Raw genomic sequence first — 15,872 nt, forward strand, 5'->3', positions numbered from 1 at the left:
AGAGTGGTCCAAGAACTGGCTGATGAAATTCAACATGAGCAAATGTGAGGTCTTGCACTTTAGAAAATAGTCCATGCCTGTTTTTTTTTCCAAACGGTGAGAAAATTCATAAAGCCAAAGTTCAAAGGGATCTGGGAGTGATAGTCAAAGATTCTTCTAAAGTTTGACTTGTAGGTTGAGTCAGTGGTTAAGAAAGCAAATGTAATGTTGTCATTTATCTCAAGCGGGTTGGAATGTAAAAGCAGCGATGTGCTACTGAGACTTTATAAAGCTCTAGTTAGACCCCATTTAGAATACTGTGTCTAATTTTGGGCCCCACACCTCAGGAAGGACTTACTGGCACTGGTGCATGTCCAACGGAGATTCTCACAGATGATCCCTGGCATGGTAAGCCTAATATACGATGAACAGTTGAGGATTCTGGGAAAGTATTCATTAGAGTTTAGAAGGTTGAGGGAAGATCTATTAGAAACTTACAAGATGATGCATGGCTTAGAAAGGGTGGACACTGGGAATTTGTTTCCATTAGGTGAGCATATTAGGACTTGTGAGTAAAGCCTCAATTAGAGGGGTCAATTTAGAACGGAAATGAGACATTTCTTCAGCCAGAGAGTGGTGGGTCTATAGAGATCATTGCCACAGAGTGCAGTGGAGGCCGGGACGTTAAATGTCTTCAAAGCAGAGATTGACAAATTCTTGATCTCAAGGAATAAAGGGCTACGGGGAGAGTGCGGGTAAGTGGCGTTGAAATGCCCATCAGCCATGATTGAATGGTGGAGTGGACTCGATGGGCTGAATGGCCTTACCTCCACTCCTATGTCTTATGGTTTTATTTAAGACATAAAAAAACTGTTCTCAAAGGATAGTGAATATCTGGAATTCTTGCAGACAGTGTAGAGGCTGGGTTATTCAGTATATTCAAGGCTGAATTAAATTCTTAACCATAAGGGGGAATCAATGACTTTGAGGAAAAGGCAGGTAAATGGAGTTGAGGATTTTCAGATTAGATATTATCTCAGAGTGGTGGAGCAGACTTAATGGGATGAATGGCCTACTTCTGCATCTATATCTTATGGTAATAGTTTATGACCGTCTACTACTGGAAATAGCTTCTCCCCATTTGTTGTAGAAAAGTGCCAAATTATTTGTTTATTTAAACCATTTTTCTCATGTCATTTGCCATTCATCTTATATTGGTTGCCATTGGTCTTCACAGCTGCCAATGGAAGAGATTCTGCCTATCTGCTCTGTCCAGCCACCTCATGACTTTCAGCACCTCCATAAAATCTATCAAACTTGTCAAGGTGCAATATCCACCTTCTGCAAACTGTCCAAAACCAATAGCAGTTCCATTTCACAACTGGGAGTCCAGTGAAGTTATTTGGGTGAAACTGAGAAATAAGAAAAGAATGATCACTTTATTGGGAATATACTATAGGTCAGTGGGAAAAGGAGAAGCAAATTAGTTGGAGATCTCAGATATCTAAGATATCTAAGAATAGTAGTTGTAATGGTAGGGGATTTTCACTGGTAATTTTCTTTGGTATATGAATGTTCCTAATAGAGAAGGAGCAAAACTCTTGGGAAATAAGGCAGGGCAAGTGATTGAGATGTCAGTGGGTGAGCACTTTGGGGCCAGTGATCATAAGTCTATTAGTTTTAAAATATCTACAGAAAAGGACAGACCTGAACTAATGGTTGAAGTTCTAAATTGGAGGAAGGCCAATTTTGATGGCATTAGGCACGAACTTAAATTGATTGGGGAGGTGGTGGAATGGGGGAGAGAGGAGAGGGGTAGATATTCACAGGTAAAGGGATGACTGGTAAGTGGGAAACATTAAATAAAGGGTCTAGAGACAGTATGGTTCTGTTAGGGTGAAGGGCAAGACTGGTAGGTATAGGGATTGCTGGATGATGAGAAATTGAGGCTGTGCTCAAGAAAAAGAAGGAAGCATATGTCAGGTATAGACAGCAGGGATTGAGTGAATCCCTAGAAGAGTATAAAGGTATAGGAGTAGACTTGAGAGAGAAACCAGGAGGGCAAAAAGGGGACATGAGATAGCTTTGGCAGATAGGGTTAAAGAGAATCCAAAGGGATTCTACAAACACATTAAGGACAAATAAGTAATTAAGGTGAGAGTAGGCACCCTTAAAAATCAGCAAGGCCACCTATGTACAGAGAGTAGGAAATGGGTGAGATGCTAAACACTTATTTCTCATCAGTATTTACTGTGGAGAAGGCATAGAAGCTCGAGAGCTTGGGGAAATGAACAGTGATATCTTCAAATGTGTCTATATTACAGAGGAGTCGGTGCTGGACATCTTAAAATGCATAAATTCCCAGGACTAGAACTTTGTGGGAAGCTACGGAAGTGACTGCCAGGCCCCTTGTTGAGATATTTGTATCATCGATAGCCACGGGTGAGGTGCTGAAAGAGGTTGGCTAACATGGTGGCATTATTTAAGAAAGGTGATAAGTAAAAGCTAGGGAACTATAGACCGTGAACCTTGTGTCATTGATGGGTGAATTGTTGGAGAAGATTGAGGGACAGGATTTACATGTATTTGGAAGGGCAAGGACTGATTAGGGATAGTCAACATGGCTTTGTGTGTGGGAAGTCATGTTTCACTAACTTGATTGAGCTTTTTGAAGAAGTGATGAAGATTTAAGGCAGAGTGGTGGACATTGTCTATATGGACTTGAGTCAGGTGTTTGATGGGGTTCCACACGGTAGACTGGTTAGCAAGGTTAGATCACATGGAATGCAGGGAGAACTAGTCATTTGGATACAAAATTGGCTTGAAGGTTGGAGACAGAGGATGGTGGTGGAGGATTACTTTTTGGACAGGAGACCTGTGACTAGTGGTGTGCCACAAGGCTCGGTGTTGAGTCTACTGCTTTTTGTCATTCATGTAAATTATTTGGATGTGAATATAGGAGGTATGGTCAGTAAGTTTGCAGATGACACCAAAATTGGTGGTGTAGTGGACAATGAAGGAGGTTACCTCAGCGTACAACAGGACCTTGATCAGATGGGCCGAGTGGTGGCAGATGACGTTTAATTTAGATAAATGTGAGGTGCTGCATTGTAGTAAGGCAAATCAGGGCAGGGCTTATACACTTAATGGTAAGGTGCTAGGGAGTGTTGCTGAATAAAAAGACCTTGGGGTGGGCAGGTTCCTTGAAAGTGGAGTTGCAGGTAGATATGATAGATGGCATTTGGTATGCTTGCCTTTTTTGGTTATTGCATTGAGTATAGGAATTAGGAGCTGAAAATGTGTTGCTGGAAAAGCGCAGCAGTTCAGGCAGCATCCAGGGAACAGGAGAATCGACGTTTCGGGCATAAGCCCTTCTTCAGGAATCCTGAAGAAGGGCTTATGCCCGAAACGTCGATTCTCCTGTTCTCTGGATGCTGCCTGACCTGCTGCGCTTTTCCAGCAACCCATTTTCAGCTCTGATCTCTAGCATCTGCAGACCTCACTTTCTCCTCTTGGAATTAGGAAGTCACGATGGGACTTTACACAATGTTGGTTAGCTCTCTGTTGGAATACTGTGTTCAGTGCTGGTTGCCATTCTCTAGGAAAGATGTTGTGAAACTTGAAAGGGTTCAGAAAAGATTTAGAAGAATGTTGCCAGGGTTGGAAGTTTGAGCTATAGGCAGAAGCTGAATAGGCTGGTGCTATTTTCCTTAGAGCTTTGGAGGATGAGAGGTGGCCTTATAGAAGTTTATAAAATCGTGAGGGGTCTGGATAGGGTGAATAGCCAAGATCTTTTCCCTAGGGTAGAGAAATCCAAAACTAGAGGGGATAGATTTCAGGTAAGAGGGGAAAGATTTGAAAGGGACCTAAGGGGGCAACATTACACGGAGTGAAAATGTGTGGGATGAGCTGCCTGAAGAGTTGGTGGAGGCTGTTACTGTTACACTAATACAGCATTTAATATGTACTAGGAGAAAGTGAGGACTGCAGATTCTGGAGATCAGAGCTGAAAAATGTGATGCTGGAAAAGCGCAGCAGGTCAAAGGAACAGGAGAATCGACGTTTCGGGCATAAGCCCTTCTTCAAATGTGTTTGGATGAGTAGAAAGGAGCTTAGGTTAATTTAGAATAGCTGCTCGGTATGGATGTGTATGGACTGAAGTTTCTGTTTCTGTGCTGTTTGTCTCTATGACTTTTACATAGATGAATAAATTTGTAATGCATGCTTCTTCAAAATTTATTCATGGGAAACCGGTGTCTCTTGCCAGCTTAGCCCTCGTTGCAAGAGGACAGTTAAGATTTCCCCTACATTGTTACACCCGATAAAGGATGGACGCATTTCTTTCCTCAAGGGCATTCAAATGTCTTCATCTCCCGTGACGGGATTCGCACCCACACCATTATATTCCCTTGAACGGGTTGGAACCCTGGGCCACTTTTGTAGGTTGCAACAATGGATGCATTTTCCGGACGTACCGTCTGGGGGCGTCCGTGAGCCCTGTTATGATTGACAGCGGATGCCGCGCGTGCGCAGTGAGAGCCCACTGCTCCTTGACAATGCACACGGTCAGCATTTACGCTGCACCGGAGATACGTTCCTTTTGAGATTAACTCCCATTTTGTTCAGTGCCAAGGAGAAACAAACGTTCACATCGCAGAAAATCGACCTGCGCGAATCCGAACGCGTTACCCAATCAGGAAGGAGGACGGCTCGACAATCATTACTGTAGGGTGGGGCCTACCAGTGATGGGCATCGCCGGAACCAATGGAGATGGAGAGCGCTGTGGGTCCAGCCAATGGTCGGGGGGGGCGGGCTCTGAGCGGACGGCAGCACAGGCGGGGGCGCCCGCCCTCGTGAGGTCATCAGGCTGCGACACTCGGTATCGGCGGTGCCGTGGGAGGCGGTAAGGACCGGGGCCGGGAGTGGGAGTGGGAGTGGGAGTGGGAGGGGGAGGGGGAGGGGGGTCGAGGCCTTCTGACAGATTGATGTTTATTTATACAACGCCCGCTCGCCCTTTCCGGCACCGGGTGGAGAGGGTGGCCTCCCCCCGCCATTGCTCTCCGGACCTCAGTGAGGGGCCCCATCCCCCTGTCAGACCCCTCTGTCCGCGCACTAACTGCATCAGGTTCACCCCACCCCCACCCCCACCCCCACCCCCACCCTCACCCTCCCTCACCCTCCTCCACCCCCCACCCCCACCCTCCTCCACCCCCACCCCCACCCTCCTCCATCCCCCACCCTCACCCTCCTCCATCCCCCACCCTCACCCTCCTCCACCCCCCACACCCACCCTCCTCCACATCCCTCCTCCTTCCTCCGCATCATCCTCTCACCCTCAACCTCTCCTGCACAGATCCCCTCTCACTCACCCCCTCCCCCCACCCCACCCTCCTCCACATCCCCCCACCCCACCCTCCTCCACATCCCCCCACCCCACCCTCCTCCACATCCCCCCACCCCACCCTTCTCCACATCCCCCCACCCCACCCTCCTCCACATCCCCCTCACCCCCCCATCCTCCTCTTCCACATCCCCATCCCTTACTCCTTCCACTCCCCCATTCCCATCCCCCTCCTCCCTCAACCCCTCCTGTACATCACTGCACAGATCCTCTCACACTCACCCCCTCCTCCACCCCCCTCCTCCACATCCCCTCACCCCCCTCCTCCACATCCCCTCACCCCCCTCCTCCACATCCCCTCACCCCCCTCCTCCACATCCCCTCACCCCCCTCCTCCACATCCCCTCACCCCCCTCCTCCACATCCCCTCACTCCCCTCCTCCACATCCCCTCACCCCCCATCCTCCACATCCCCTCACCCCCCCATCCTCCACATCCCCTCACCCCCCCATCCTCCACATCCCCTCACCCCCCCATCCTCCACATCCCCTCACCCCCCCATCCTCCACATCCCCTCACCCCCCCATCCTCCTCTTCCACATCCCCCATCCCTTACTCCTTCCACCCCCCCATTCCCATACCCCTCCTCCCTCAACCCCTCCTGTACATCACTGCACAGATCCCCTCACCCCCACCCCCTCCTCCACATCCCCTCACCCCCACCCCCTCCTCCACATCCCCTCACCCCCACCCCCTCCTCCACATCCCCTCACCCCCACCCCCTCCTCCACATCCCCTCACCCCCACCCCCTCCTCCACATCCCCTCACCCCCACCCCCTCCTCCACATCCCCTCACCCCCACCCCCTCCTCCACATCCCCTCACCCCCACCCCCTCCTCCACATCCCCTCACCCCCACCCTCTCCTCCACATCCCCTCACCCCCCCATCCTCCTCTTCCACATCCCCCCATCCCTTACTCCTTCCACCCCCCATTCCCATCCCCCTCCTCCCTCAACCCCTCCTGCACATCACTGCACAGATCCTCTGACACACACCCCTCCCCCTCCACCTCCACCGTGACATCCCCACCCCCAACATCCCCAGAATCCCACCCCAAATCCACTCACGCGAACCCCATCCATTCATGTGCTTCTTCCCCATATCCACTTGGGGTCCCATCCCCTCATATCCACTCAGCCTCCACATCTGCACCCCCCCCCCCTCCAATATTTCAAATCCACCCCCCCCAAAATCATTCCCACCTCCATTTCCACATCATTTGGGGGCAGATGATGCTGTGGTGGAAAAAAAGTACATCATTAAGAGCACAAAGAAAGCAGTGTTTTGGTGGAACAGAATCTTGACCAGGTGTTCTGCATCTTGTTTAGACAGTCACTTCAGGAATAGTCTATTCACCTTATACTGATATCAGAGCTGAAAATGTGTTGCTGGAAAAGCGCAGCAGGTCAGGCAGCATCCAGGGAACAGGAGAATCGACGTTTCGGGCATAAGCCCTTCTTCAGGAATCAGAGCCTAAAGGGCAGGAGTAGAAGAACTTGGAACAGCATAGACTAGCAATGGCAGATTGGATGCCACCAAGACCCCGAATTCAGATAGTACAGGGTAGCTGCTTGTCTGGGGTGATGTTGGAGAGTTGTACCAGTTTCATTCAGCTGATTCCTGCAATGAAAGGATTTGTCATTTGAGGAATGTTTGAGTAGGTTGGGCCCATACTGATTTGCGCTTAGAAGAGTGAGGGATGTCTTATAGAAGGCCCATGACTTTCAGTTGCATGATCAACTAAGTGACTGATGCTCTCAGACTCTGGCATAATTACAATCCAGCATTGGTTCTCTGTATACAGTACTATCCCTGAGTTATCCCCCTCCTACACTGGGATTCCTTTGCAAGTTGCAGGCTTCGATTCCACTTTCTTACAGAAGGCTCATTGCCCGGCTAAAGGTGAGAAACTGCATGGAAGTGTTTTGTGGGGAGGAGACAGCTGAAGTCACAGCCTCTCTGTGTACATTTAACAAAATTACACTTGGCAGTTCGTTATAAGCTAACTTAGGTCATGAGGTCCATTGTTTATCAGAATGAGAAGTTTTAGTTCTGTTGATTGCAGTGTCAAGGCATGAATCACTATATCACGAATTTCGAATTCCTTAATGGTCGTCTTTAATATTGACACTGCTAATAATAGTGCTGAGTTATGAGAGTGTAATTCAACAGAGATCTTGATAGTATCATAAACCACTGTGACTTGTTGATTGCAGTCAGGCGCCTCGTTGTATGTACATGTCAGTAATCGGTCAGTGGGGGCAGTCCCTGATACAGGTGACCCTGAAAAAAAGCACTGCTCACAGAAACTGAGATGTGGACATGCCAATATTGGACGAGGGTGGACAAGGTCAGAAGTCAGACGACACCAGATTATAGTGTTTCTCCACCTGACGATGGAGCAGCACTCCAAAGCTTGTGATTTCAAATAAATCTGTTGGACATAAATCTGGTATTAAGTGATTAGGCAAAAGTGAGGACTGCAGAATTTAGATCAGAGTGGTGCTGGAAAAGCACAGCAGGTCAGGCAGCATCCGAGGAGCAGGAGAATCGACGTTTCAGGCAAGAGCCCTTCATCAGGAATAGAGGCAGGGAGCCTCCAGGGTGGAGAGATAAATGGGGGGGGGGGGGGGTTAGTGCTGGGGAGAAGGTAGCAGAGAGTACAATAGGTGAATGGGGGTGGGGATGGAGGTGATAGGTCAGAGAGGAGGGTGGAGTGGATAGGTGGGAAGGGAGATTGGCAGGTAGGACAGGTCATGGGGACGGTGCTGAGCTGGAAGGTTGGAACTGAGGTAAGGTGGGGGAGGGGAAATGAGGAAACTGGTGAAGTCCACATTGATGCCCTGGGGTTGAAGTGTTCCGAGGTGGAAGATGAGGCGTTCTTGCTCCAGGCGTCGGGTACTAAAGGAGCGTAGGTGGACATGGCCCAGGACCTGCATGTCCTCGGCAGAGTGGGAGGGGAAGTTGAAATGTTGGGCCACGAGGCGGTGGGGTTGATTGGTTCGGGTGTCCCAGAGATGTTCTCTAAAGCGCTCTGCGAGGAGGCGTCCAGTCTCCCCAATGTAGAGGAGACCGCATCGGGAGCAACGGATACAATAAATGACATTGTTGGATGTGCAGGTGAAACCTTGGATGTGGAAGGCTCGTTTGGAGCCTTGGGTGGAGGTGAGGGAGGAGGTGTGGGCGCAGGTTTTGCAATTCCTGCAGTGGCAGGGGAAGGTACCATGGATGGGAGGGTGGGTTGTTGGGGGGCATGGATTTGACCAGGTAGTCACAGATGGAACGGTCTTTGCGGAAAGGGGTGGGGAGGGAAATATATCTCTGGTGGTGGGGTCCGTTTGGAGATGGCGGAAATGTCAGCGAATGATGTGGTTAATGTGAAGGTTGGTAGGGTGGAAGGTGAGCACCGGGGCATTCTGTCCTTGTTACGGTTGAAGGGGTGGGGTTTGAGGGCAGGGGTGCGGGATGTGGATGAGGTGCGTTGGAGGGCATCTTTAACCACGTGGGAAGGGAAATTGCGATCTCTAAAGAGGGAGGACATCTGGTGTGTTCTGTGGTGGAACTGGTCCTCCTGGGAGCAGATACGGTGGAGGCGGAGGAATTGGGAATACGGGATGGCATTTTTGCAAGAGGTAGGGTGGGAAGAGGTGTAATCCAGGTAGCTGTGGGAGTCGGTGGGTTTGTAAAAAAATGTCAGTGTCAAGTCGGTCGTCATTAATGGAAATGGAGAGGTCCAGGAAGGGGAGGGAGGTGTCAGAGATGGTCCAGGTGAATTTGAGATTGGGGTGAAATGTGTTGGTGAAGTTGATGAACTGCTGAACCTCCTCGCAGGAGCACGAGGTGGCGCCGACGCAGTCATCAATGTAGCGGAGGAAGAAGTGGGGAGTGGCGCTAATGTAACTACGGAAGATGGACTGTTCTACATAGCCAACAAAGAGACAGGCATAGCTGGGGCCCATACGGGTGCCCATGGCTACCCCTTTGGTCTGGAGGAAGTGGGAGGATTCAAAGGAGAAATTGTTAAGGGTGAGGACCAGTTCAGCTAAACAAATGAGAGTGTCAGTGGAAGGGTACTGTTAGGGATGTCGGGAGAGGAAGAAACGGAGGGCTTGGAGGCCTTGGTCATGGTGGATGGAGGTGTAGAGGGATTGGATGTCCATTCCCTAGCCCCAACTCCCCCATTTATCTCTCCACCCTGGGGGCTCCCTGCCTCTATTCCTGATGAAGGGCTCTTGCCCGAAACGTCGATTTTCCTGCTCCTCGGATGCTGCCTGACCTGCTGTGCTTTTCCAGGACTCTAATCTAAACTCTGAGGTTAAGTGATGTCTGATGCTGAAACTAAAGATGCTTCTGCAGCACGTGTGCAGTTACTTTGCACACACTTAGTGTTTCATTGTACTTCTGCACATAAATGTGCAGGCACTTTAATCCTCACTGTTCCGCTACCTGTGCCTGGGGTATTACTATAACCTTTGCACATTTCAGTGCTCACATCTAGACTATCGTACATCTGCATGTTACTATCCTCACAGCCAGGGTCTTATATCAATGCATGTTACTATGCACGTGTCTGGCTTCTTGTAGAACCTGTCTAGATTTTCTTGCTCACATGAGTGTATCCCTGCAGTCATATGTTCACCTGTCCCCTTGCTGTATCTATTTAAGCAGATATGTTCCCACAACTTAAGTCCAAGTAAGTCAATACACATGAGGCTAACACATGCATTTGCTAATAACGTTTGTTTTAAACCCAACAGATGTTTAGCCCACTAGTGTGTTTTCTATAGGAGTATTTCTTGAACTTGCAGCACTGATCTAACTCCTGGAAATCCAGCTACATAGACAAGCAACTTGTTTCTATTCTGAAGCAGTCATACTGGACTCAAAACATTAACTCTATTTCTGTCTCCGCAGATGTTGCCTGACTTGAGTCTCTGGCTTTCTGGTTTATTTAAATCCTGTTTGGATTGGATCACATTTTCTGATTTGTCCTATTCGAATTTAGTGTGCGTGGAGGTCTGGCGAGTTTCGCTTTGTGTGTTAATTCCTGACACCAAGATCTGGTGAAATCACAAACTTGACGTGTAGATTACTGGAAAAATAGGTTTGCATTTTATTTGCTGCCTGTCTGTTCCCTGTAATCCACAAATGCAACCACTTGAATACTCTCTGACTGCAGCTTTAGTCTGTCTATTTAAGGAAGGATGCATGTGCATTGAAGGAAATAGAGCTAAAGTTGACCTGATTAGTCCCTGAGGTGAGAAATTTGCCCTACGATAGGTGTAGTCTGAGACTATATTCTCTAGCATTTAGAAGAATGAGACACAATGTCATTGAAGAATAAAAGATTCTGAAGGGGCCTGATAGAGTGGATGCTGGGAAATCATTTCCTGGTTCGTGGAAACTAGAATGTGGAGTACAGACTTGGGATAAGGGAATGGTTATTTTGGACGAAGATGGGAGAGGTTACTTCATCCAAAGGTTAATGAATCTTTGAATTCCCTATCTCAGGCTGTGGAAGCCTTAAGACTGAGATATTGTGGATAGGAAGGTGGAGTTGAAGCCCAGAATCTGTTTTGACCTTATTGAATGGGGGTGGGGGGGCAGGCTCAACACACTGAAAAGCCTGCTCCTGCTCCTATTCCTAAGTTGCAATGAGCATGGATTTGTTTGCTTTGTTCCTGTGAGAAGGGTTAGTCACTTTAGGTCCTGCTAATATAGGCTGGGTTACTGATGAAGGATCATGGAAAAACGTGGAAGCAATTCCACCGAGTGTGCAAAGGTTTTACATTGGGTTTTACATTGGAGGGTGGGTTGTTGGGGGACATGGACTTGACAAGGTAGTCACAGATGGAACGGTCTTTGCGGAAAGGGGTGTCTTCAAGGCCGAGATTGATAGATTCTTGTTGTCTAGAGGAATTAAGGGCTATGGGGAGAACGCTGGTAAGTGGAGCTGAAATGCACATCAGCCATGATTGAATGGCGGAGTGGACTCGATGGGCCGAATGGCCTTCCTTCCACTCCTATGTCTTATGGTCTTAGGGCTCGTGTAATAACCTGCCTGTTTGTTGGATTCTAGGTGGCAGGATGGAAGGGGAGGTGACTTTAGATTCGGTCTATCAAGCTGTCCAAGCTTTGTACCATCATCCAGAGCCACAGGGCAAAGAGAGGGCCTCAGCCTGGCTGGATGAATTCCAGAAATCGGTAAGTAAGTGCTTGGTTATTGATGCGTGGACCAGGCTTGTGTTTATTCATTTGTATATTGTCGTTGGTCAGAATTGAGTTCCTATTGGCAATTCAGCAGATAGGATTGTCAACTAGCATCAATACAAGAAAGAGATCCTGAGAGTAACCTGGAGTATATCTAACAAACGTCCAGATTTTTGGATCATAGTGTCACTAGATCAACAGTTTACTCCCTGCTTTCATGGTAGAGGTATGATACAACAATATTGGAGTTGCTAATTAATCACAGTCATCATAGAAATATAGGAGCAGGAGTAGGCCATTCAGCTCTTGGGGCTTGCTCTGTCATTCAATATGATCATGGATAATTATCCACCTTCTCCCACTTTCTCCCCATATTTGATCCCTTTAGTCCTAAGAACTATAACTACATTTTTGTTGAAAGGCCTGTGTTTTAGCCTCAGTAGTTTCCTGTGGCAGGGAGTTCCATAGGTTCACCACCCTCTGGGTGAAGAATTTTCTCCCCATCTTTGTTCTAAAAGGCCTACCCCTTATCTTGTGATCCTTGTTTCTTTTCTCCCTGGTCATTGAGAACATCCCTCCTGCAGCTACCTGGTCTAAATCTAGAATTTCAAAAGTTTCATTCCACTTCATTCTTCTAAATTCTAGTAATCTAGTCCTAATTGATCTAGTCCCTCTCTATATGTCAGTCCCACCATCTCAGGAATCAGTCTGGTCAACCTTCCCTCAATGGCCGGAACATCCTTCTTCAGATAAGGAGACCAAAACTGCAAACAATGCACCACGTCATACCGGAGCCCTGGACATTTGCAACAAGATATCCCTCCTCCTGTACTGGAATCCTCTCGCTATGAAGGCCAGTGAACCATTTGCACCATCACTGCCTGCTGCACCTGCATGCTTATTTTCAGCAATAGGTGCTTGCGGGCACAAAGGTCTCATTGCATCTCCCCCCTTTCCCAATTTATCCCTATTCAGATAATCTGTCTGTTTGTTTTCGCCACCAAACTGGTTAACATCACATCTATCCTCATTGCACTGCATTGGTGCAGTTACTGAACTGGTCCAAGTCAAACTGAAGCTTCTCTGCATCCTCCTTACAGTATATTGTCCCACACAGTTTTGTATCATCTGCAAACTTGGAGATATGACATATCGTTTCCTCATCAGTCTCCATCAATGAATGTACAACAGACTCAGACAGGGTCAGGAGTATTTTGGAGCCAAATTCACCTGCTCCCTGTCATGTGTCACTATATGCACAGCATGTAATCTTTTTGAAAGAAACCCATCTGAAATCAGTTTGAATAAATCAATACTAACAACACCTAAGGGAGTCTTGTTTAATCTTGTACCTGCTGTCAAAGTGTGTAAATATTAACCAACTTCTTGTTGTCCCTTTTGGCCAGATGTTTTCGTGGCAGATCTCTGACCAGCTGCTGCGGCTCCAGCGTGACATCGAGTCATGCTATTTTGCTGCCCAAACGATGAAGATGAAGATTCAGTACTCATTTTATGAGCTACCCCCGGAGATGCACTCCTCACTCCGCGACTCTCTGCTCACGCACCTGGAGTGCCTGAAGGACCTGTCCCAGGCCATCGTCACACAGGTACATTGGGAAGTTAGCTCAACACTTGACTCACTCACCAAAGAATCTGATGGTGGCCTTTCAACCCCTGGGTCCCAGACTCCTGTCTAGTGCATATACAGATGTACCCCCACCCCGGCCTCACCTTCGTCTCCTTCCACCATTTCCTGCTCAGTTGGCATTCCGTTAGCATCAGTAGCTTTGTTGCCATTCCTTGTGAATGGGTCTCGATAGCATCTATAAGTTGTACACACTTGAGGAATGTTTTGCTGAAGCCCAATTCTGACCCCTACTGACACCGGTAGAATGTATGTAGGTTAGCTGCAGGAATGATCCCTTGCCCCCCCTCAAGCCTACAGTGCCATTTATTAGGAATGTAGCCAATAATATTTGGCATCATCAACTTTCCTACCTACGCCCATAAACTGCAGAGAAGGAACTGGCATATTGGTAATATAACTAGAAACCTAGGCTCATGTTCTGGGGACCATTAACCATGGTTGACTGTCATTTACATTAGATTCCCGACAATGTGAAAGCAGGCCATTTGGCCCATCAAGTCCACACCAACCCTCTGAAGAGTAACCCACCCAGACCTTTTCCCCTACATTTACCCCTGAGGAATGGACTTAACACTATGGGCAATCTAGCATGACCAATTCACCTGACTTGCACATCTTTGGACTGTGGGAGGAAACCGGAGCACCCAGAGGAAACTCACGCTGACACAGGGAAAGTGTGCAAACTCCACCCAGACAGTGACCCGGGGTGGAAATCGAACCTGTGTCCCTGGCGCTGTGAGGCAGCAGTGCTAACCACTGAGTCACTGTACTGATTCACTAATGTTCTACAAGGAAAGAAATCTGCCATCCTTACTTTGTCTGGCCCAAATGTGAATCCACACTCACATCATGGAAACAGACCCTTCGGTCAACTCGTCCATGCCGACCAGATATCCCAACCTAATCTAGCCCCACTTGCTAGCACCCGGCCCGTATCCCCTAAACCCTTCATATTCATATGCCCATCCAGATGCCTTTTAAATGCTGTAATTGTACCAGCCTCTGGCAGCTCATTCCATACACCGCCATCCTTAGGTTTTCCCTTAGGTCTCTTTTATATCTTTCCCTTCCACCCTAAACCTATGCCCTGTAGTTTTGGACTCCCCTACCCCAGGGAAAAGACTTTGTCTATTTATCCTATCCATGCCCCTCATGATTTTATAAACCTCTGTATGGTCACCCCTCAGCCTCCAACACTCCAGGGAAAACAGCCCCAGCCTATTCAATCTCTCCCTATAGCTCAAATCCTCAAACCCTGGCAACATCCTTGTAAATCTTTTCTGAATCCTTTCAAGTTTCACAACATCCTTCCGATAGGAATTGCATGCAATATTCCAATAGTGGCCTAACCAATGTCCTGTACAGCCGCTACATGACCTCCCAACTCCTGTACTCAATACTCTGACCAACAAAGGGAAGCATACCAAACGCCTTCTTCACTATCACTGCCCTCTGGGCAATAAGGGATGCAGTAAATGCTAACCTAGCCAGCAATGCCTACATTCCAAGAAAGAATTTTAAAAACACCCTGCCTCGCCTTGCAATTATGATTTTCTATCTCACTTGGACAGAGAACTCCATAGACTAAGGATCCTCGGAGATATTAAAATAAAACCTCCACACCATTCTTATGTTGCAGTAAGATCAAAGAAACTTATTCAGAAATGGATCTAATTGTACTGCAGCAGCTCATTGATGGTGGACTGAGCCTGAAATTTTGCATTGTGTATTTGGTACTGAGCTGAAAATGTGTTGCTGGAAAAGCGCAGCAGGTCAGGCAGCATCCAAGGAGCAGGAAAATCGACGTTTCGGGCATGAGCCCTTCTTCAGGAATGAGGAAAGTGTGTCTAGCAGGCTAAGATAAAAGGTAGGGAGGAGGGACTTGGGGGAGGGGTGTTGGGGAAATGCGATAGGTGGAAGGAGGTTAAGGTGAGGGTGATAGGCCGGAGTGGGGGTGGGAGCGGAGGCGGAGAGATCAGGAAGAAGATTGCAGGTTAGGAAGGTGATGCTGAGTTCGAGAGTTGGGACTGAGACAAGGTGGGGAGAGGGGAAATGAGGAAACTGGAGAAATCTGAGTTCATCCCTTGTGGTTGGAGTGTTCCCAGGCGGAAGATGAGATGCTCTTCCTCCAGCCATTGTGTTGCTATGGTCTGGCGATGGAGGAGTCCAAGGACCTGCATGTCCTTGGTGGAGTGGGAGGGAGAGTTGAAGTGTTGAGCCATGCTGTGGTTGGGTTGGTTGGTCCGGGTGTCCCAGAGGTGTTCTCTGAAATGTTCCGCAAGTAGGCGGCCTGTCTCCCCAATATAGAGGAGGCCACATCGGGTGCAGCGGATACAGTAAATGATGTGTGTGGAGGTGCAGGTGAATTTGTGGCGGGTATGGAAGGATCCCTTGGGGCCTTGGAGGGAAGTGAGGGGGGAGGTGTGGGCGCGCAAGTTTTGCATTTCTGGAGGTTGCAGGGGAAAGTGCCGGGAGTGGAGGTTGGGTTGGTGGGAGGGTGTGGATCTGACGAGGGAGTCACGGAGGGAGTGGTCTTTTCGGAACACTGATAGGGGAGGGGAGGGAAATATATCCCTGGTGGTGGGGTCTGTTTGGAGGTGACGGAAATGACGACGGATGATACGATGTATA

General features: G+C 48.4%; 1 protein-coding gene across 2 annotated transcripts in view; it reads left to right on the top strand.

Annotated features, from left to right (window-relative positions):
- Positions 1-4,830: 4,830 nt before the first annotated feature.
- The window catches only part of LOC122542211 (transportin-3-like), a 64,717-nt gene continuing 53,675 nt past the window's right edge, over positions 4,831-15,872 (top strand). Inside the window, exons 1-3 of one of the 2 annotated variants that reach the window (XM_087978283.1) lie at positions 4,831-4,883; positions 11,463-11,587; positions 13,000-13,200. In XM_087978283.1, coding sequence (XP_087834409.1) covers positions 11,471-11,587; positions 13,000-13,200 — 318 coding nt within the window. In that variant the 5' untranslated portion in view covers positions 4,831-4,883; positions 11,463-11,470. The remainder of the gene's footprint in view (positions 4,884-11,462; positions 11,588-12,999; positions 13,201-15,872) is intronic. The other variant, XM_043679706.2, reaches the window with a different exon arrangement.

Source organism: Chiloscyllium plagiosum, unplaced genomic scaffold, assembly GCF_037043375.1.
Source record: "Chiloscyllium plagiosum isolate Xiang-an unplaced genomic scaffold, Cpla_swu_hap1 HiC_scaffold_33, whole genome shotgun sequence".
Taxonomy (NCBI): domain Eukaryota; kingdom Metazoa; phylum Chordata; class Chondrichthyes; order Orectolobiformes; family Hemiscylliidae; genus Chiloscyllium; species Chiloscyllium plagiosum.